General features: G+C 42.4%; 2 protein-coding genes across 4 annotated transcripts in view; one reads left to right on the top strand and one right to left on the bottom strand.

The window, feature by feature from the left end:
• Positions 1-8,908: 8,908 nt before the first annotated feature.
• HMGB2 (high mobility group box 2) lies at positions 8,909-12,459 on the top strand. 2 transcript variants are annotated; one of them, XM_028743701.2, is made up of 5 exons: positions 8,909-9,054; positions 9,508-9,691; positions 10,987-11,129; positions 11,260-11,434; positions 11,929-12,459. In XM_028743701.2, the coding sequence occupies exons 2-5, from the start codon at positions 9,542-9,544 to the stop codon at positions 12,094-12,096; spliced, it is 636 nt and encodes a 211-aa protein (XP_028599534.2). In that variant the 5' UTR covers positions 8,909-9,054; positions 9,508-9,541; the 3' UTR covers positions 12,097-12,459. The 2 variants fall into 2 exon arrangements, with proteins under 2 accessions (XP_028599534.2, XP_028599533.2); XM_028743700.2 differs by having other exon boundaries at positions 8,914-9,079.
• A 3,589-nt stretch (positions 12,460-16,048) lies between these two features.
• GALNT7 (polypeptide N-acetylgalactosaminyltransferase 7) overlaps positions 16,049-22,995 on the bottom strand; it is a 46,786-nt gene continuing 39,839 nt past the window's right edge. For both annotated transcript variants that reach the window (XM_028744004.2, XM_028744003.2), the window contains exons 10-12: positions 22,696-22,794; positions 20,350-20,478; positions 16,049-18,813 (exon numbers count right to left, since the gene is read on the bottom strand). In XM_028744004.2, the coding sequence (XP_028599837.2) occupies positions 18,676-18,813; positions 20,350-20,478; positions 22,696-22,794 (366 nt within the window). In that variant the 3' untranslated portion in view covers positions 16,049-18,675. The remainder of the gene's footprint in view (positions 18,814-20,349; positions 20,479-22,695; positions 22,795-22,995) is intronic.

Here is a 22,995-nt window from a genome sequence, read left to right as displayed (position 1 = left end):
CTCTCGCCTCGGAGAGAAACTCCTTTTGTGTTGTCACGTGTCCGGAGTTAAAGACAAAACTCGGGCAGATAATCTCCCGGCAGTTAAAATGACGCTGCCTCCGAGATCGTCGTCATTTCGAGGGGGGAGAGAAGTAGGCCTTGGGTAAAAGCACTGAGGAGAGTTACACTTGAAACCAGGGAGATTTTAAGCGGCCGCGATTCTACAAAATCCTCTTTGTAAAAAATATTTGTGTGTACTCAAGTGGAATGACTGAAGAGGCTTCACAAAAAGAAGTAGAAAACCCTTATATCAGGACCAAAAGAGGGTGACTCATGATACAATGGTACCCCCCAACAATGTTTCAATTTAAAATGAGAAGCAAAGCCCCGCTTCTGTACATACTGCGTTTGCTACTTCAATCAGTGGACCCACTCAGATGTTCAGGCACCACGGTTTCTCTCACTCACTCGCTCTTCAAAAAACAACCACCACCAAACAGCAGCAACACATGCAGAGGACTGGGATTCATAGTGCTTTATACTATGTCCTGAAAAAAGAAAATATAATGTACAATTGCTTTTTTAAATGCAGGAACCTTTCACCCAACATGTGACTTGAACCCACAGCCCTGAGATTATAAGAGTTTCATGCTCTAGCAACTGAGCTATCCCTCAGGGTTGGCAATTGCAAAAAAGGCCTTGAAAACTTATCATTTACCATTTCTTTTCTTTAAGAGAAACTTGATGGTGTTACCCATTCTTATGAGTCTGCATCTGATTCAACTCAATGCCTTATTCTCTGAGTTTCTAATATTTTTATTTCTCTTGGTGGGTTGCTTTGCTGGGGGTGAGCCCTGAAAAGTACAGTAATTAATAACTGCAATGAATAAATAATAAGGTGTTGAAGATGGTCATCCCTGCTCAATCTCTTCGCTGTGCAAAAAGCAACTGAAAGTACTTTCAAAGGATGCAGTTATTAGTACTTGGAATAAGGTTTTATTTGACTGAAGGAAGAATTATGTACACTGTCCAATACAACAGCAGCAGCAGCAGCAGCAATGTTTACACAGGCAGTTGCCTGGAGACCTTCAGAAGGACATGAAAGAGAAATGAGGGGTGACATGCATAAATGACAACAACACCCCACATACCAAATGTATATAATTTCCATGTCAAAAGCAGAAAGTTCAGTTAAAATGTAGGCAAAGCAATATCTAAGGACAGAGCAGCTGCATCCCAATATTCTGCAAGCATTACATACTTATTATATGTCTCTGCTTTTATCTGTTGGCATTGCATAATGTGCTTTGTTGATTTTCTCCGTATAAAAGACACAGAACAGCTGAAAACTGGCTAGTTCACTTTCTGTCCAGATAACACCTCTCTTCAAGGATACTCTGGTGATAACATGCAGAGCCTTGAATTTTCATGCTCTGCCTATCCCATTCAATAAGAAAAAAGCATTACTATAATATATTTATTTATACTTTGCTTTTTTCCCCTGACAGGGACTCAAGGCAGCTTATATATAAAAAATGAGAACTGCTAAAAATAATAATAATAGAAAAAGCTATCATTAAAAAGTAATTAAACCTGTTATGATGTACGGTATATACAGAAACAATGTACTGAAATGAACTCACTTGCAGGATTTGATTAAGACACTTGTAATGTAAAATGTAAAATGCAATTTGTGTGTGTGTGTGTTTTATTTAGTATTGATTATGGTATATTTTGTTGGAAAAATTTAATAAAAATAATTTTTTAAAAAGTAATTTAACCTTGAAATAAGTAGAGCTATATACATATATAACATCTATTAAAACCAAACAAATAATTACAATAAAAACAGCACGGCACCAGCCCTTATTTAAAACCAGTTGGTTCCCAAAAGTCTATTGGAACAAGAAACTCTTCATCTGCCAGCAGAAGCACAACAAGGAGGGAGCCAATCTGGCTTCTTTAGGGAGGGAGTTCCAAAGTCTGGGAGCAGCCACCAAGAAGGCCCTCTCTTGCATTCCTCCCAAGCATGACTGTGAGGACGCAGGACCAAAAGAAGGGCCTCACCTAAAGATCTCAAAACCTGGGCAGGGAATATGGTCTTTTGGATAGCTTGGACCTAAGCTGTATAGGGCTTTATAGCTGATAACCAGCACTTTGAGTTGTTCCAGGAAAGAGACCAGTAGCCAGTGGAGCGAGTTGTATACCGGTACTTCCTATAACCAGCTCCGCTCAATGATCTGGCTGCAGCTTTTGAGCCAGTTGACGTTTCTGAGCACTTTTCAAAGGCAGCCCCACGTAGAGTGCAATACAGTAATCCAAGCAGGATGTAACTAAGGCAAGCATCACTGTGACCAAATCAAACATCTGAAGAAATGGGCGTAGCTGACGCATGAGCTTTAACTGTGCAAATGCACTCCTGGACACTGCAGAGACCTGGGCATCCATACTCAGGGCTGAGTCCAAGAGTATGCCCAAACTGTAAACTTGTGTCTTCAGGGGGGAGTGTGACCTCATCCAGCACAGGCTGAACCCCTATTCCCTGTTCCATCTTCCAAATGACCAAGAGCACCTCTGTCTTGTCTGGACTAAGTTTCAGTTTGCTCACTTGGCCCAATCCACACCATAAAAATATATTGACTGACTCTACCAAAGCAATCCTGCTCCTGGAATCCTGTGGACACAAAACTACCTGAGCTTGACTTGAAACAGTTTCTATAAATTCTAATTACTCATATTTATGAAAGAGAGAGAAAACATAATCTGAACCTCCTTACCCTCAAACCTGGAGAAGTCACACACTTCAAAGACTTAAGCACAATCTTACATATGTTTACTCAGAAGTCCTGCTATGTGAACATCGGATTAAAGACATAGATACCATATATTTATATGCCATTGAAAGCCTACTTGTAAAACCTACAAATTCACTTCCAGGAAATTCCTATACTTCATCAGGGCTCCCCAGGGTATGTGGAATAAATGCCAAACTTAAGGAACAATCACTAAGAATATATCAATACCTACCTCCCCATACTCATTTGACGGTGCCATATAGTTCATTAATGAACTAACAGAACAATCCTAACCATGTCTACTCAGAAGAAAGCTCTGCTGAATTCAGTGGGGCTTATTCACTGTGAGGAGTCAGGATTGTAGTTTAACTCCTTTTTCTTCTGTGCACTGGCCTCAGGCCCATCCTACCCATTGAGGCTAGTGGCGCGGGGCGCCAAGTTCTGGAGGGCACCAGATGAGAGTCCGGGGAACACCAAACGAGCATGCTGAGTGAGCAAGGGTGCATGTGCCACTCCTTTTAGCCTTCCCTTTTAGCCTGCAGGTGCCGTATTCTGTAGGGCACCAGAAGGCTAAAAGGGGGGAAACCGAGCCGATGCTTGGCGGGTGCAGCGCACACGCCTTTGCTCGCTCGGTGTGCTGCCTGCCGTGGCCACTGTGGCACGAAGCGGCCAGCTGAGCCAGGTGGCGCTGCGTCCAGCCTCCGCCTCTTCCCTGCCGGAGGAGCCACCCTCCAGCCACTGCTTGCCTCCTCCAGCCCTAAAAAAAAGGGTCAACTCTGGGAAAGGGGGGGGGGGGGCGAAGGCACTGGATATGCTTAAGACTGGCCTTCTCAGCACCTGAGCTCCTCCTTCTTTCTCTGAATCTGAAGCACAGATGGCCAGGCAATGTAATGACTACAGCTATGCCAAGTTAGTTTTGTGGCCTGGCTGTAGGTTGGAAGCAGTCTGGCAGCAGTGTCAACCTACCTCTCCTCCAAGCCAAGCAAAGGGAGAGAGGCATGTGCCCAGCAGGGGAGCAATGGCAACTCAGTAAGAATTTGAAGGATGGGTGTAGACTGCCCAAGTTACATCCATAGCATCTGGCTGCAACACAAGCAACCCATGTTTGAGGTATACAGTAGGGCCTTTTAGAATTGGCACAAATGTTTCCCTGGAAACTCCAAACCAATGTCTGCATTGGATCTGAAAGACAACAAGAGTCAGTATACATCCTGGAACACATGCTTCCAAGAGTTTACTGTTGTCAGGAGGAATGCAAATATTTTCTTAACCAGCTGCTATATCTGAACAATTTTAAAGGGTTGTTAGTAATGCAATGTGCTGGTAGGAAAATAAAAACTTGCTGGATGTCACTCAAATGTTACTTTGCATTAGGAATAGTAATTTTACAGACTAGACTTTTAAATCATGCATTTACCCATGCAAGCATTAAACTCTTTGAGTGTTTGGGGTGGGGTGGTTAAGTCTAAAAGTTGTAGCAATAAGGTTGGAAATACAAATAAAATTGAAAGTAGATTCCACTGAAGCAAATAAGTTTAGAAAGTCACATTTAGGATCAGAGTTCCAAACTGGAAGTTAAATTCAGAATCTCATTTCTTACCTCATTTCATGGCTATACTTTGTAAGTGCTAAAACCCCCATTCCTGGCTGAGATGAAGCCTAAGTATGTGTAACAGCATTTGCTTATGTTCATCCCTTGTTTATTTTGCTTTCCCTGTTTTCTACCCCAACCATCTGAAAGAGGAACATTCTTTAGCAACTTGTGCCCTGAAGCAGATCATTCTGTTACATGAAGATTAATTCTTCTATATTCACTTCCCGTATAACTCTTCTTCCAAAAGCTACTGTGCCAAATGTTGGCTAGCACTTTCTGCTGCAAAAGACAGATTCTTTCTGAATAGTTTACTGTCTTATTGTTACTCTAATCTTTCAGTGATGGCTTCAACTCTGCAGGGAAGGAAACCACAATATAAAGGCAGAATGAAACTATTTCCCTTAAGAAACTATCTGGCTTAATCCCAGTGCCAGGATATAAAGGGCAAGCCTGTTTCTTTAATCACAGCTCCAGGGCTGCTGTTTTGAAGTACAGCAAAGTAGAATACTTCTAAAAAAGAAGATCTGATGGGACTTCAAAAAGTTTTCTTCACACATAGCCTTTAAATGCCTAGTGGAAAGGTCTATTAAATATTACTTTTAAAATTTACTAGTGAAGGACTTGAGGACCATAGGAAATTTGAATGCTTATACTAATAGATATTATATTTAAAAAATCAAACTCATTTCATTATGTATCCTAGGCATGTTAAGACCCACTTGTGTTTAATTGGAGATATGCCAATTATATATATAAAGCATTGCAACTTTAGCATGTTTTTCTTTACGCCAGTGGCAAATACCTTGACAAAACCTATTTTGGTTAATTTGATGTAGAGTATGTTAGTTTATTTCTTTGCAAAATCCCCGTGCAATGCATAATTATATCAATTTATATGAAAATGCATATGCTACCAAAAAAAAAAAAAAATGCCCTTTGATTTTTTAAAAGCAAGTACACTAGTATACTGGGGGGAGTTTAATTAATATGAAACACACACAACTTATATAATTATTTTTTTAAAATAATCCCTGAACGCCTCTTCTCCCTTCCCAGCTGCTTCTAGGAGAGGCTAATTGCTCAGCTGGACTTGATTGAGGGCGGGGGAGGCTGTACTTTATAATAAAGTGCAGGATACATACACATTTTGGATAACATCTGTGAACACAGATTAAACACCTGGCACTGGAAATGCAGTGAGTGCACAGTTAATGGGAGTGTGATCACAGAAGCTGAAAACAATAGTCAGAAACATGTGGTCCCCCTTGCCTCTTCCAAGCAGCCCACCAATCCTGGTTAACTTAAATCACAATACTCCAAAATACGGAATGCTCCTTTAAGGTCAGTTTTCTAACCAGAGTCTTAAATAACATACATGGTTTAAGATCTTAGTTAGTGAACTGATATTAAACAACAATTTCCCATTTGGGAATGAACAACAATGCATCGTTGTTTTAGGAGTTTTCAGTGAGTTGAGGAAGAGGCAGCAAATGAAAATGCATGGGCCTAACCTAGAAACTTTAAAGGGTTGTGGTCTAAAAAGTTGTTGCTAGGAAGTGTTGCATTCATGGATCATTTCCCACTCAGGGAACACAAATCATGGTTACTTGTTGAATTACCGTATTTTTCGCCCTATAGGACGCACTTTTCCCCCTCTAAAAATGAAGGGGAAATGTGTGTGCATCTTATGGGGCGAATGCAGGCTTTCGCTGAAGCCTGGAGAGCGAGAGGCGTCGGTGCGCACCAACCCCTCTCGCTCTCCAGGCTTCACGAAGCTATCCGCAAGCCTCGCGCGCCCGGCGGGAAGTCCCACCGGGCGCGCAAGGCTTGCGGGCGGCAGCCTGCAGCCCGAAGCACGGGGTGTGCTGCGGAGCACGCCCCGTGCTTCGGGCAGATGTCCGCAAGCCTCGCGCGCCCGGCGGCTACCACCGCGCAAGCCCCGCGCCTGGGGGGGGGGGAAATAAACTTTTTTTTCTTTATTTCCCTCCAAAAAAATCTAGGTGTGTCCTATGGGATGGTGCATCCTATGGGGCGAAAAATATGGTAGTTTCCCTTGCTCCACTGTCTCATATTCTATAAAAGAACATTAAGTGATTTAAAAATATGTCACGGTGGGGAATCCCCTTGAGACTTAATGTGTACACACCATACTTTAAAAGTACATTATTTCCCTCCTCAGGGAATTTTGGACACTGTAGTTTACAAAGCTACAGTTCCCAGCAACCCTTAACAAAGTACATTGCCCCAAATTCTTTGAGGGAAAGGATGTGCTTTGAAGGTACAGTGGTACCTCGGGTTAAGTACTTAATTCGTTCTGGAGGTCCGTTCTTAACCTGAAGTACCACTTTAGCTAATGGGGCCTCCTGCTGCCCCTGCGCCGCCGGAGCATGATTTCTGTTCTCATCCTGAAGCAAAGTTCTTAACCCGAGGTAATATTTCTGGGTTAGCGGAGTCTGCAACCTGAAGCGTATGTAACCTGAGGTACCACTGTATAGTGTGTATGGAAAGAGGAGGATAGTAGCCATGTGTGAGGGTAAGACATAGTAGTAAAACCCTTTCTCACCTTATGCACCTTAGTAAGGCCTTTCTGTGCAACCAGCATCAATACAAGCCCCAGTCCTACCACAGTAGCATAGTTGGTTTTTGTATTTAATGGATGAGAGAAATTGTCTGGTTGCTACCCCCTTTTAAAAGCCACTTAGATATGTACTGTACTCTAATAGATCAGCCATTAAAATTTTAAACTACCAACTAACAGTTTTAAAAATGCTGCTTCCTCTCCTCCACCCCCTTCCAACACAGGTGCTGTGCCTTTAAGTGCTACCATAAATAAAAAATTAAGCAGGCTTGATTTCTGTGTTTCAGCAAAATCAGAACTTGTTGCAACATTAGTTGCTCTTCCTTACTGCTAGAATTTATAGTCTTATAACACAAGATTAACACAAACCTTAGGGGAGTAGCACATTATATCCATGATCATGGGTTTCTTGAGGAATATATGCTATGTATGCTATACTCATTCCTTTGTTTGTGACAAGTAGGTAAGTGTGCGTATCAAATGCCTCTTCTTTATGTTTAAGGGAGTCTGTCAATCATGGGCACCTGTAGAAAATTTTCAAGGAGGAGGAGCAAAGTAAAACAATGAAAGGTGGAATTAGGGTATTCTGGGGCGGGGGGGGGGCGGGGAAAGGTGCCTGTAGATTTTGCCTATTATCTCAGGCTCTACAATCAATAGAAACTTAATCCTTTTAAATAATAATAGTAATGAATTCTGGCAATTATGGTTCAGTGGGGAAGGTACGTGCCTCCTCACCCCATACACAAGAACAGCCCTGAAAGTTACGACGAGGGGCTGTTCTGCTTTTGAGTTGTTCAAAAAACATATCCCCCCCCCGCTTGGGGGCTAAAGAGGATCGATGAGGGACAGCCACCGCTGGCCAGACTATGGGACAACAGCCTTTTACAGTAAAGGACAGCTGGCTAAGCGACCATGAGGCAGACGGCGTGGAAGCAGCGAAGAGAAGCAGCAACAGGTGGCGACGGCAATGCGAAAACTTTCAAGTTGCCTCAAGCAAGTAAAGGAGGGAAGGCTCGGCAGGAACACGGGAAAGAAGCAAGGCGTGCACCCGTGTTACATCTGCTATAGCAAGAATGGCGAAGAGGGGTGTGAGGTACTTCCTCAAAAGGCAGCAAATCATCTACACGGATGATTTGCAGCCGCTTCCTCACTCCAGCCAGAGCGAGGTTTGCAGAAGACAAAAGTAATTTCTGAGTAAACATGCGATAGATAAAGGCGGCCGGCGAGCCTGGGCACGGTTACTTGGGCGCCCAAGGTCCCTCGAAGTCGGACTGAATGGACAACTGAGGACAAGACCTCTCTCCCCGCCCCCAACCCGCCCGCTTTTAAAGGGCAAATATTGTGCAGCCCTCTTTTTAAAGCCAGAGGCTAGTGCAGCTTCCAACAGCTTTACAACAAGGAGCAAAGCACAAACTCATATAGGCTCCCGCCCGAGCTGTTTTCCTTCCCTCTCAAACACAGTAAAACTGTTGCCACCCGCAGATGTTTCCCCCCCTCCCCCTATTTCTCTGGAGCTCTTCTTGTTTTTCTCACTTCTTTTCCCTTCCCCCTCCTCCTTTGTATTTTTAAACCACGCGATTTCACCTTCCTCGGACCAATAGCAACTCCTGGTTTATGCCTTGGCCAATGGCAGGGGTTTCTGCGGGTTTTTCCCTCCAGCCCTACCAGCTCTCCAATCGGAGGCGCGCTCTTAATCCCACTCTCTCCACACTCCCTAACCGGTTTCAACGGGTATGAAGCGCAAGCAATCCCCTCCCCCCCGCCCTCTTTTCTTCCCGCCCCCTTTCTCGACCGAACACAGCGACTTCTGCTGGCGGCGTCGCATGAGCCCTCAGCCAATCGCCTGCTCCGAAAGGCGCGGGGGCGAGGCTTGACGAGGTTCAAACCAGCCGGGCAGCCAATCGGAGAGCTTAAGGGGCGGGCCCCGCCGCGAGCTTTGCGGGTAAAGTTGCTGTGGCGGGTAGGGCTGTGGAAAACAAGAGGCTATCAAGTGCGTTGGAAACGACCCATTCGACTGCGGCGAAGGAAGGTGATCTGCGCGTTTTCCTTGACCCCCCTCTCTCGACGTCGCCAACGGCCGCTACTTCTCTTCCTCAGCTCCACCAGGCGAGGGGCTAAGTACCACAAACGTGTAATTTTTACCCCCACCCTTTCTTAGAAAAGCGGGGCTGGGGCGGCTTGAGCTCTGGGGCGCGGCTGAGAAACGGTGACTGGGCTGTTTGGGGCTGACGCGACCCGGGAGCCGTGGGGCAGGCTGAGGGGGCGAAGGCGTCGGGGGTTTTTCGGGCAGGAAAGTGTTTGCGCGAGGGGAAGAATGAATTTCTAGCCTCTCCGAGGCCCGTGAAGAAGCCTCGAAAGAGCGGTTGGTGGTGAGGCGCGGAGGGGGGGGGGCGAAGTAGTTTGGGCGGGAAAGTGTCGCCACAGGCCGTGGGGGGGGGCGCCAGGGGAGGAAGGCCCGGAATGCGAACCTCATTGTAAGCGGCCACTGCCTCTTTTCCTCGTTGCTTACTCGTTAATTTTCCCTCCCTCTTTTTTTCCTCCCCCCCCCAACCCACCCAGCTTTCCCCACCGATCAGGGACCGTTGCCGCAGCCATGGGCAAAGGCGACCCGAACAAGCCCCGGGGCAAGATGTCCTCATACGCTTATTTCGTGCAAACGTGCCGCGAGGAGCATAAGAAGAAGCACCCGGACACTTCGGTCAACTTTTCCGACTTCTCCAAGAAATGCTCCGAGAAATGGCGGGTAAGCAAGAAGCGGCTCGGCCAGGCCCAGCTAGGGCCCGCCCGCCTGCCTCGCCTGGCGTTGCTCGGCTAGGCGCCGCCTCCCAGCAAGCTCCCCCCTCCCCCTCCCAGCGGCGTTGGCGCGCGTTGCAGTTGCTCGCGCCCGCCCAAGGACTTAAAAGGCGGGAACGGAGCTGGAGTCGGGCCTGCCAGCGGGCGCGCCTGATAAACAGCTTCCCTTCCTCCTCCACCCCCTTGCCGAGCTTTTTTCGGCGGCCGCAGTTTCTAACAGTGCGAAGTTGCAGGAGCGGCTGGGTTTTGTAAGCGGGGATGGAAGGAATAGAGCAAATTCAAAGTTTACTAGGCTGTTAGCATGTTTTTAAAAAGGCATGGTGAAACCCCGCCCGTAAATTTGTAAGGAGAGTTCTTTGAAATGTTGCAACAATAAAGGCTGCTGTGCATTTTTAAGCTACTTCCAAACCGCGTTTGCCAAATTGTGTCTCCTACTCCCCACGTTAAAATGCTTCACTTTTCATTACAGTACATTACAGAAAACTATTGGATGTTCTGAGTATTTCCATAATACTCTTTGAACTCCTCAGGTCTTTGGGACAAACTTGCAGATTGCCAGGATAGCTTACAAAAGCAAATTTGCTAAAGTTAAGCAGATTGAAAATGGCCACCTACTGGAATGTCTTAATGTTTGCACTTTCTTGCCCTTGCCTCCTTCACATTCTCATTAAACTACAATTAAAAGGAACTGGAATATGTTATGAGGAGGTTCACATACCAACTGTAGGTTTGGCAGTGTAGTTTTACTTAAGCCTTCCCCACTTTAAATCAGCAAGAAATATTAATAAATGTTAGATATGTGTATATTTGTTCCAGGCAGTTTCTGGGGTATTGGAAAAGGAATGTCTTCTGTGGTCTGAGAGGAACAGAGTATTATTTTGCCCATTCTTGGACTTGTAATAAATGCTTGTGCTCATCGGTTGTATGAGAATTCTGTAAGTCCCAACTCATTCTTACAACCATTGTTTGGCAGGAATTCATTTTTTTCCTTTCTAGTGTTTGTAGCTAAACAAAAGGCTTTAAAGCAAATCTGGAAAAATAGGAAGTAGCATAGTGGAAAAAACAAATTAGCTTGTTTGGATATGGTGCCTGCCTTATTGTTGACTTCCAGTATATTGTTGCAGTTTTTCTTAACGTATATAATATGTGGAGATGTTGCTCTCAGTATTTAGTGGATGGTTGTTGCCAAGGCCCCCAAACCTTAAATATATGTGGTTTTAACACTCATTTCCCCCCTCCCTACAGACAATGTCAGCAAAAGAAAAGGGCAAGTTTGAAGACATGGCAAAGGGTGACAAAGTTCGCTATGATAGGGAGATGAAAAGTTATATTCCTCCTAAAGGGGAGAAGAAGAAGAAGAAGGACCCCAATGCCCCCAAAAGACCACCGTAAGTTTATCAAAGATAGGATTTTTTGGTCTGCATGTAAGTTAATTTCAAAATGTGGAACATTTCTATCGTCCCCTTAATCTGAAATCATGCCAAGTTGTCTGACACAATGTCCTTGTTCATCCTGTAGATCTGCTTTCTTCCTGTTTTGTTCTGAGCATCGCCCAAAGATAAAAAGCGACCACCCAGGTTTGTCTATTGGTGATACAGCAAAGAAACTAGGCGAAATGTGGTCTGAGCAAACAGCAAAAGACAAACAGCCCTTTGAGCAGAAGGCAGCAAAACTAAAGGAGAAGTATGAGAAGGTAATGTGTTCCTTTTAGTTTTCTGTTAATCATGTGCATTATGGTTTTACTATTTGGGACCTTGAATTGCCAACTGAAAATAATTGTTGATTATTTGGCAAAAGTTAATGTTGGTACAGTAATGACCTAGAAAATAGCCTGAGGGTACAGTTTCTACTGGTGAGTCTAAATGGTACTGGCCCTGAGAACACTACTAGAAAGACCGCCTAAGGAACAGCTCCCTTGGCGGAAAACTATGCAAAAGTAACTGGTTTCAGTAAAAAGCAAAAGTCTTCCAGTAGCATCGCTTGCTGTTTTTAAGGTTCATAGTCTTACATTATATGTTGTTGTCAAGGGACATGGCAGCAAGGATGATTGCCATGGGCAGAGTGATAGATGCTGTGAGCATGTTTTGAAAGTGTCGGGAAGCAACCCAAAGAACAAATGGGAAGAAATCCCAATTTATCTTTCTGAAGATGTGTTTTTTCAAACTAAATTTTGCATTTCTGTTGCAGGATGTTGCAGCATATCGTGCCAAGGGGAAGGGTGATGCAGGAAAGAAAGGTCCAGGTAGGCCAGCAGGCTCCAAGAAGAAAGTAGAACCTGAAGAAGATGATGATGAGGAAGAAGACGAAGAAGAGGAGGAAGATGAGGAGGAGGAGGAAGATGATGAGGAAGAGTGAAGTTATAAAGCTGCTGTAAAGATTTTGTGCTCAAAAGTCAATGATTTTGCTAAGAATGTGAAGTCGAGTGCAGCTCATTGTTAGCTTCAGTATAAAAACTGTACAGAATTGTGTATAGGTAATGTGATTGTAGGGAGACCTGTATTCTAATGTAAGTAGTAGCTGAATGCCACTACTGTTAGATTTTTAAAAGCTGATATTGTCAAATGTTCAGGCATATTTAATGGTTCTTTGGATTCAGTGACAGCTTGATTTTGAGCAGAGTTAAAAAAAATGGTAGTAAAATTGGTAGTCAACCTTGTCTTGCATACTATTGCATTGTATTACTTTTTTAACAATTTTGTAATAAAATGATGTACATTATTCTTGTTACTATACTGTAGTGTTAATTTGCTTAAACAGTTGGAAATTATAGTATATGCCTGTGGTAATGTCATGAAGGGTAAGGTAACCTTAAAGCAGCCTTCTCTCAATTGGTACGCTCAAAATTTTTTGAGCTGCAACTCATTTTCCTTGACAGTTTACTCTTTCTGGTCTTAAGGATATTTGTCCAGAACATTAAGGCATGAGGTTGGAGAAGGCTGACTTAGAGAAGCCATGTTAGACTTAATTCATGTTGCAACTTTTGAGACAGGAGTAATTACAAGCAACTTTCACATAAAGCAGAAGTGGGCAACCTGTGGCCCTTCATATGTTGAACAGCAATTCCCTTCCCTGACTATGCTGATGGTAGTTATTCAGGAACAAGTGGAGGGCCAGAGGTTCCCCACTCCCAGTTGTACAGCATTGCAAATGTTCCTCTACGTAACTAGGACTGTGTATCACATGCCTCTTAAAGTGGTACTCTGAAGTGGGGCTTGTAGTATGAAAAATCTTGTGTAAGTTCAGACCTAAAAAGTCTGTAGGAGAAAATTAAAATGTCAAATTTGGCCACATTAGAGATGAGTTGATTTATTGTGCAACAATGGCATGATACAGCCATGGGTTGGTTTTGCATTACTGCTTGATTTGAGGTTAGTGTAGCACATGTAGAAGGTAAGGAATAGCCACTTCACTCCCTAAGCTTCTCCCTTAATGCTAGCCCCCATTAAGGCTGTAGTATGAAGTGCACCTTTTTGAAAATGTGCTTAGAAATATGCTGCACTGAGTTCTGTGTTGGCGGCGTCCCATTTTAAGTTACAAATACTGCTTGTGTCAGGTCCATAGTTGTATAAGGAAACACTTAATTCCTATAAATCAGATACATGGCCTTCCTTTTGACAAAGTTGTCCAGAAATACTGTATTGCATGATTAGTCTTCCAAAAATTATTTTTTTACCAGAAGCTTTTGGGGGATGTTGGGAGATTAAAACTGGCTCATTGTAGCTAGGGGACCCCTCAATATAGTGCAGTACAGGAGCCATTACTGAATTATTGCTTGTAGACAAGCTTTCATAGGTAGTGGTGTAAAGACTACATGATTCTAGACTAGGATTGGGGAACTTCAGGCCTGGGATTTAAATGGCCTCCAGATTCCAAGTCATGCTGCTTCGTTATCTGCTCCATGCCCTCCTAGAGTGCTTCTGCATGACTGGAATCAGTCAGTGAACAGAGATCCTGAACTGCAGTAATACTTAAGTTTGCTCGGAGACACTCTTGTGGCTGGGAAGTAACAGTTTCTGTTCAAAACTCACTTTCCTCCAGCTAAACATGTAGCCCCTATAAGGTTGCCTACAAAAGGGATGGAACACAGTTGAAAAGGTCTCCTGTCCCTGTGCAAGACTAGTTGGCACTGATGTTTACATCAGATCTTTTAAATGAAAAATGTAACTATTTGGCTGATTTATTGCCTTTAAGACTACTACATTAATACATTTCCATAGCTTGCTAATGATGCAAAGTTACTGGTTCATGTCTTGGAAACTGTTTTCCTAGTTTTAACTTAAGAATATTGTTTTGTAGTAGCTAGACCTTGTATTCTGTAGGTCCTCAATACAGAGCCTGGGCTGACATAGAAAAGCCTACTTTTAACCCTCGTTACTGCATTGACACAGTAGATACAAAGCATCCATTAAAGTTTCTGGCAGTGAATAGTGCTGGCAATATTATCTCTAGGCCTTGGGTGCTGCTACTGGTATGGCTGCTTTACATGCCACTTCAAAAGTTCAGTGGTTTCAGAATAGCTATGCCATAGCATTTAAATGATCTTCAGCATACACTCTTACATAAGATCTGCTCTGTGCACAAAACTGTGAGGTGGAAAGACTAAATTTGAGATTATAGGTGAAGGTGTGCCATACTTCGATGCTTTATTGAAAGTTCAGAACAAAAGAACTAGTTTCCTGCTCTGCTAGCTGCTACTACTTGTTAAAGAGTGATGTGTTAACTGGAGCACTCAAAAATATGATCCCCACATACAATTTAAATCAGTCATTCTACTGCAGGATTTTACAACTTGCATCAAATCTTGTGCACAGCATAGCTGCTCGAGGGTATCTGATCTGACCTGCTGGACTCGCAGTGTTACTTAAATTTTGGAAGAGGAAGAGTGCATCCTAAAAGTTGGCAAGTTGCCTCATGACACTGGAATAAGTATTGGTTGCTACAGCAATATAAGCATCGGTTGGCCTAAAATGTTCTGCTTCTAGACTTGTTTACACACTCAAAATATGGAAACTAAGAAAAATAAGCAGGTTTTTTAAAAAAAACAAGGAAAGCAACCTTTGCATGGCATATCTTCCTTGAACTCTGCTAGGAACAAATGTCTTCCTTTTATAATCTTCAGAAAAGTTGAATCTGGAAGCAGAATCCTCAAGGCTTCAACACTTTCCTAAAACTGCCATAAAGGTGGAATTGTTGTTTAGTCGTGTCCGACTCTTCGTGACCCCATGGACCGGAGCACGCCAGGCACTTTTGTCTTCCATTGTCTCCCGCAGTTTGGTCAGACTCATGTTTGTAGCTTCGAGAACACTGTCCAACCATCTCGTCCTCTGTGGAATAGGTGGAATAGGTAAAGGTAAAGAACCACTGGATGGTTAGGTCCAGTCAAAGGTGACTGGGGTGCGGTCCTCATCTTGCTTTTCAGGTCGAAGAAGCCGGCATTTATCCACAGACAGCTTTCTCGGTCATGTGGCCAACATGACTAAATCACTGCTGGTGCGCGACGAGTGCCAGAACGCACGGAAACACTGTCAACCTTCCCGCAGTAGCAGTACCTATTTACTTCCACTGGTATGCTTTTGAACTGCTAGGTTGGCAGAATGGCATCATAAACCTAGCCACATCACTTAAGAGAAATCATGCTATAAGCTTTTGTAGGTGAACATCTTCATTGCAGCATCCTTTTTTCCAGGAATTTCCTCATGCAGCTAACTACTTGAGCCTATAAGGTGGACCAATATGCGGTATTTATTATCTATTGCCTACAAGATAAGTAGAGCAATCCTAACCCCTGATCTGATGTAGCATAAGGGATTAGAAAGTGGCGGTAGTATCTCGCCGCCTAATTCTGTCGAGCTCATCTAGACTTTGAAGCCACCACTGCACCTATCAAAGACAGAGGTGGGTAGAAGCTACTAACAATGGTATTCCTACCAGTGGAAAGCCCTGGAATGGGGCATTATGTGTATGGAATTGGACCATTCAAGGATCCACTGGATGCTAATCTGATTCAGGTATGGCCTATCAGGACTGCTGTGCTGAAGCTGGCACACAGGAACCCAACTTTTTTATTACTTCCCAACCTGCCACACTCAGCACAAAAAGCAGACCTGCAGGTGCTGCTGTGGCTCTGGCTCTGTTTAGTCTCACTGCTCTAGCTGAGAGTAAGGATTGCTGACTTATGTTAGGGAACAAGCAAGAAAAATGAAAGGATTCTATTTAACAATTACGTATGCACTACATATGTACAGTCTCTAAAGGCGTTTTGATTCAATAGGAACATGATTAGAAAAAGAAGTTTTTGGTGCAAATATATAATAAACCCACAAGTTAAAATTTATTTTCTTCACCTAAAAAACAAGCAACCCAGAATTAAGATATACACAAGATACCCAAGTTTCATCCCTATTAAAACTTTTGAAGATTTATACAGTCTTTACAGAAACATACAGTGTATCAAAATCTGCATAAATCAAATTTATAAAATGTGTAGAAATGCATAGTGATCAACTTACAAAGCAAGGATATGGAATCTACTTTTCAAAAAGCAGGTTACAGTAGGAAAAGTCATTAGGAGTAACAGCTTATGTTGTTTTGTAAGATTTGGAGTTTAAAAATACAGATCCATATTCACATACAGTATTGGATTTTAATGTAATTGCACACAATACCCATTTGATAAACACACGCTCCTGCACAATCGATGTGCAATCTTTCATTTATGCATAGTAATGTGATTAAATTAACCTCTGTCCAACAAAGAAAATGAAAATCTGTTTTCATACATACAAACAATAAAATGTACCCACACCCTTATTATCCTTTTTATTTCTTCCTCCATTTTCTAATTTAATTATTCACACCTTTCAGAGGAGGCCCAAAAGATCAACACCAAAGAAATAATTAAAGATTCCAAACTATATGTAGCAGGCCTTTGTTAAGGCCAGTATTTTGGGTTTACTAAATGTTATAACAGAACACTAAGCTACACCTAAACTAAGATTTGGCCTTGTAACTGAAGCATCTCCACTGCTCACTTTTAGGAGTTGCTTGAGTGAAGATCAAGGAGTTAATACTATGGGAGTTTAATCAAATCATCGAGTTTAATTTTGAGCTAAAAATCCTGCAGTGTCACATGCATATGAACCTAGCTGATTTCAGTAGAATTCAGATGTGCCTAACTGTACAGAAGGGGCCAGAAACTAATACCAAACCTCTTAGTATCTCTGCCTTTGAATTGGATTAAATATTGAAGCAGGTATCATTTATTATCTCTCCCCCCCCCCCCGTCATGTTTAGGGTAATATTCAGCACAAATGTTTTAAGAAACTTTCCCTTAGTTTTTATCTTTTCAGTATCTTTATTTTCCATTTTCTGTTCATGCCATGGCGTCATTATATAATTTGGAGTCATAACACAATCCTGAAGTTTAAACATTCTAATTCTTTGGAGGAAGGAAGAGAGCCTTGGAATTCACCTTCAATTCCCATTTGCTCATTTCTAATCTATATATGGATCTTTAGCTAGTTGACAATATCCCTTTACATGCCGAGTGCTTGTAAAATAATTTTGATTTCTTTTTTTTTAATCCAGTTCTTCTGAGATTCCCATTTATCACAAGGAAAGTGAATTGGATCAATTTTACTGTTCTACATTGTGCAGATGTACACATATTTCAATTTTGACATATACAGAAGTTTCGTAAGGCATGATACAGCAGGGAAGTTAGTGCTTGAATTTTTTTTAGTTGCAATTTGGAGTGCTCACTTCCACTGAATGCATCACTTAGTGCTAAATTTCAGTTTCAGCTATATACTGTAACACAGAAGATGTAAGCTACTTCAATGCTATTTTACACAAGTGGCTCATGGATTTAAGTGCTACTAAGTATATACTAACCACAACCTTCTTTCCAAAGGTTTCAGTGAAGCTTTAGCATCACTATTTCAGGTTCCTCTCACAGTATCCCTGTTATGACTTGTGTCTCAATTTGTTGCCCTTAACCATATGAAATAAGGAGTGTTATTGTAAATTTGGCAATATCTTAAACCACAAGAGCTTTACCAACTCACCCCTATTTTAAAAAAGGAGACACTTTGACTAACTTGTTCGATGATGATTTTTCTTCTTCTTGTGAACTACAGAGGAAAAATTAAAGAGGCACTAAATACATTGAAAATTCACCTTTCAAAAAAGCAGCATGACTGTGAAAGAAGGCCACCCTGGCTAAAAAACCTGTGGCAGTGCTTGGTAAGATGTAAAATCAAAACAACGTACAACAGGTTGATAATCACCACGTTATAGCAAAGTCTGGTTACTCCAACCTTTTTCAAGTGTGAGTGTTTAAAAAAATAAAAACTGCCTGCAGACCCCTGAGTGTAATCCCAAAGAAGACAACAACATGCTTGGATCCAATTCCCCTGCCTGTGCGCGGCACTTATGCACACATGGGAAGCTGCCAATTCGCAGCCCTTTATGGCAGCCACTCAAAAAGCCATTCCAGAAGTTCCTCCAGCCATCAGGAGGGGCTTTTGGGGTGGAGGCTGTCACCAGAAGATGGTGCAGAAAAGCACCCTTTGCATGACTGCAAACAACTTCCCGCTACAGATCCAAGTTGGTGCTTTTAGCTTTGCTCCTAGTAAAAGAGAAACAAAGTCAAAAGCACATTCAGTTATCAACTAACGCACCATAAAACAAAAACATCCTAAAAACGAAACAAAAAAGAGAGATGTAAACATCTATTAAAGTTTAAGGTAAGAGCAGTTTTTGTAAACATCAACTGCAAGTTGATAAATCTATCACTGTCCATCTACGTCCTTCATCTAGATCAAGAGGTTCCAGGCTCGCAGCTGTACGAAGTTAATAGTTGCAGCAGTTTTCAGGCTATCTTCAGTCCTATATGAATTCAACTTGTCATAGGTAGGTCTGGGCTTATTTTGTCTACACATTAAGGATATTGTTCATTTCCCATTTTTGTGTTGCTTTATTTGAGTCGCACTCTGAAATAAACACTTGGTGTAGAACTTCTGAACGGTCCAAACATTTTCCTGAAGGGATATGGGTAAATCTATGTAGATTCTGCAAAACAAGAAGCAAGCAAAAAGCTGTTACTTCCCAAGAACAATCTGCAAAGTCCTACTGAAACTACCGTTCTTATCAGTTGCTATATGGTTTGCCTTGAAAATGATTAATACATTTTATTTATTTATATATGAACAAAGTTACCACAGATACCCTAATCATCTAATGTGTTGATATCTGCATTATTCAGATATTGCAGATATCAACTCATTAGATGATTAGGGTATCTGTGGTAACCTTGCTCATATATAACTAAGGGTTTAAATTTCTGAGCAGGGGGTGTGAGGGGGAGAGAGGGAGGGACACAACAGTTTCTGAAGCCACAGTGTCTGGGATAGGTCACCGCAATCAACTGCTCAAAAGGCATGGGCTGGTGATCTCTCCCATCCCCTCAAATTCCACATAATTCGACCACAGAGCCTAGGGCTTGCCAATTAGAAGGTCGGCAGTTTGAATCCCCGTGATGGGGTGAGCTCCCGTTGTTCAGTTCCGGCTCCTGCCCACCTAGCAGTTTGAAAGCACGAAGTGCGAGTAGATAAATAGGTACGCTCCAGCAGGAAGGTAAACGGTGTTTCTGTGCACTGCTCTGGTTTGCCAGAAGTGGCTTAGTCATGCTGGCCACATGACCTGGAAGCTGTACCCCGGCTCCCTCGGCCAGTAAAGTGAGATGAGTGCCACAACCCCAGAGTCGTCCGCGACTGGACCTAATGGTCAGGGGTCCCTTTACCTCTTATTAGATGTTACGAAATGTATTTACAAGGGGGAGGTGGTGGTGGTGGGGAGAGAACATCAACACTCTCTTTTCCTGGTCACCTTTCCCCTATGTGCTGTAGGCCATCAGTTACTCCAATATTCTTTCCTGTACCCTTCTTTGCTCCCCTGTCCCAGTCATGTCTCAGACAATATATCAACCACTCTTACCTAATATCATTTTAACGCCCCCTCTGTATTCCAGTTTAGCAATTTTTCTTCTTCTTGTGCCCCTTCGTTCTCCCCCTGCCCAGATCCTATTAACATGCTTCCCTTACCCCCATCCTTCTATATGTTTAGGCTCAAGTCTCTCTGGAAATTATATTCATAGCTGAGACAGTGTGAATCTTGACTCCCAACCTGAGGTGAGGGTGGAAGAGCTGTTTTCATTCAGCTGGGAAGGAAATCCACCTGATCGTGCTCAGAGAGATTCTGTTCATTAATTGCTAGAGGTCAATTAAGTTCTGTATATACTCCCTGGCTAGCCTATCCCAATGTATTGGCTTTCTGGTGGAAGAGAAGATGAGAACGTGCCAACAAAGAGGTAAGATATATTATTTCATCTGTGCACTTAAGTTTCCATCTTTTGTGTCCTTTAATATGGCTCCTATGTTTACAATAAAATAAAGTTTGCACTGTTGCCTGAGCAGGATACTTTTAAAAGAAAGAACTTTGCCAGAAATCTTATTTCTCCATCATTGAAAGCAACAAAAGTAATTAAGATTCTTCAGTACACAGATCGCTCACAAGAGAAGATGAAAATTCATATCACTGAGTAGATACCTTGAAGTACTGCCACTCCTTGTATTCATTTAGATTGCAGTGTGTAATCATAACTTTGGTGCCATCTGGTCCTTTACTCAAGCACTGGTCATACTGCATGAGCTGGTTGGCTTCATTAATTCTGAACAACTAATAGGAAAAAATATAACATTAAAAACCACTATATATTTTATACCAGTAACTGCTGAAATGCTAAAGTAATAACTGACATGTTAAAAATGATACTGCTCAGAAGCAATATTACAATTATTCAATATACTTGTCTTTTGCTTTTTAGAAGTATACTGAAGGCAAGGGACTTTTACAGACAAGCACAGTACATTGTCTGCTCAGAAGTAAGCCCCAGCATGACCTAAGGTTACACAAGGTCCTTCACAATGCTCTGTCATGTGGTCACGCTTATCAGTGATTGAGGTATTGTTTACATCTGCAGGTAAGTGGGTCCAATATTGCTTTCTTGATTTGGGAACAGTAAGCTGTGCAACTGGAAGAAGCTAAAATTTGCTGAGCACCAATAATCGTAACATTTTTACTGTATTTAACAAAACTAATATATGGCGTGCTCTGGTCCATGGGGTCACGAAGAGTCAGACACGACTAAACAACAACAACAACAACAACAACATATCACTTGGTTGTAATAAAGCCTCTTAGAGGTTTACAATACGTTTTGGATTGGTCAGACAACATGAACTGTGAGCAAATGTTAGGGCCAAAAGGGGAAAATCGCATTGTTCATCAGAAGCCAGATTTGGACACATGTCTTCTGATTTAAACATCGGCATTCCAAACTAGCCTTCAATACCAGTAATGAGTTGAATGAATCGTAGAGGTCAGGGCTACTGGTCTGAATCCCAACAGAACTCATCAGCTATGGTATGAAGTGATGGTAGAAGGAGAAGAAAGGAGTTGTATGTTGCTGAAACTCCCATCATGAAAGGCTGACTATGGGGATGTATTCATGCTTAGCTGATAGGAGGCTCCCATGAGCTGGAAAGCAGAGGAAGCAATTTTCAGCAATTCTCTCTTCCCAAAGCAGCACCCTGCTAAATTGGCTCCAGAGAGTTGGAGGTCTCTCTGGAGCAGATTTAGAGAAGTCACAAGGAGGCTGCAGGGGGAAATGCTGAAAAAATGCTTCCATTATCATTCTGCCAATGGAAACTTTTCACTGCTAGCTGGGTGACACTGATTGGAAATACATTTACACTAGACTCTCATATTTGTATACCCCTTGGGAATTTTAACATATTAAGCTGTCTAGAAATGGTTTTAAATAAAATGAATAAATGTTATGAATATAGATTTGGACTTCCCCTAGCATATATGTGTTTTTAGGTTTTTATATATTGTTTTATCCTAAAATTTATAGTAGTCATAGTCACTTTATTTGTATACCACTTTTTTGGGGGGAAACATTGCACTCAGAGTAGTTTAGAACAACACACGATATATACCCAAAATATAACAACTTGGATTAGATTCAAACTTCGCCTTCCATGAACAGAAAGGTTCCTTTTCCTTCTATCTACAGAAAGCTTTTGATCTATCTGGTGGAGGGGAGGCGGCAGAATTTTTTGGTGATTCTCCTTTCTCCCTAAAGCTGCCCCAAATTGCTCCATAGGAGCCCCTAATCTCCCAAGCAGATTTTCAGAAGGTACAAGGGGCTGCAGAGGAAATGTAGAAATAAGCACAAATAGTATCTAAATTTGAGCCATCAACAATGCTTTTGTGATCCGCAACAGTTCCCTATGTAAAACAATTAAAAAAAATGGTTATTATTTAATTTATATCCTGTCCTTCCTCTCTAAGGAGCCCAGGGTGATTCAGTAATATGATTTATAATTTTATTGTGATAATGCAGTAGTGGCCTTCACACACATGACAGCTCCCAGTGCGCACTCTCTCTCTCTCTCTCTCTCTCTCTCTCTCTGTGTGTGTGTGTGTGTGTAAAGTTGTGCTTCAACTAATTTAGTATTGTTTACAGCGATGGAAGAAGAAGAAGGAGGAGGAGAAGAAGAAGAGGAGGAGTTGGAGTTTGGATTTGATATCCCGCTTTACCACTACCCTAAGGAGTCTCAAAGCGGCTCACAATCTCCTTTCCCTTCCTCCCCCACAACAAACACTCTGTGAGGTGAGTGGGGCTGAGTGTGACTAGCCCAAGGTCACCCAGCAGCTGCATGTGGAGGAGCGGAGACATGAACCCGGTTCACCAGATTATGAGTCTACCGCTCTTAACCACTACACCACACTGGCTCACACACTGGCTCACTGGAAAATCCACAGGCAAAAAGTTTAATCTTTTGGCATTCCTCGTAATTCCAAAGATCTTGCTTTGAGACTACTTACTTGATTTCCTCCCATTCTGTGACATGGTCCAAGTTCCACAAAGCCCCCATTGGAATGCCCCATGCTGTCTATGCAGTAAGCAGTTTCAAAGCCTCTGATCTGAAACACATGTATAATTTATATTGTAGCTAAACATTTCAAAATAAAATTAGGAAGCTAATAACTTGCTTATGAAAAAAAGTATTATGTAGTTGTACAGATATTTCTGAAATGACACACACAGCTCACCGAAGACCTCCACATAATGTGCTGGAGTCAGAATACTGATAACTATTAGAAGGGGAAAAATTCGCTACACCA

This window comes from Podarcis muralis, chromosome 9, assembly GCF_964188315.1.
Source record: "Podarcis muralis chromosome 9, rPodMur119.hap1.1, whole genome shotgun sequence".
NCBI lineage: Eukaryota > Metazoa > Chordata > Lepidosauria > Squamata > Lacertidae > Podarcis > Podarcis muralis.
Note: the sequence above shows the minus strand (reverse complement) of the source record. Positions and strands in the feature narration are given on the sequence as shown.

Bases quoted from the DNA above. Each gene is read 5' to 3' on its own strand.
- HMGB2 (XM_028743701.2), top strand. From the start codon at position 9,542: ATGGGCAAAGGCGACCCGAACAAGCCCCGGGGCAAGATGTCCTCATAC. The intron at 9,692-10,986 runs GTAAGCAAGAAG...CCCTCCCTACAG, and splicing joins AATGCTCCGAGAAATGGCGG to ACAATGTCAGCAAAAGAAAA. The intron at 11,435-11,928 runs GTAATGTGTTCC...TTTCTGTTGCAG, and splicing joins TAAAGGAGAAGTATGAGAAG to GATGTTGCAGCATATCGTGC.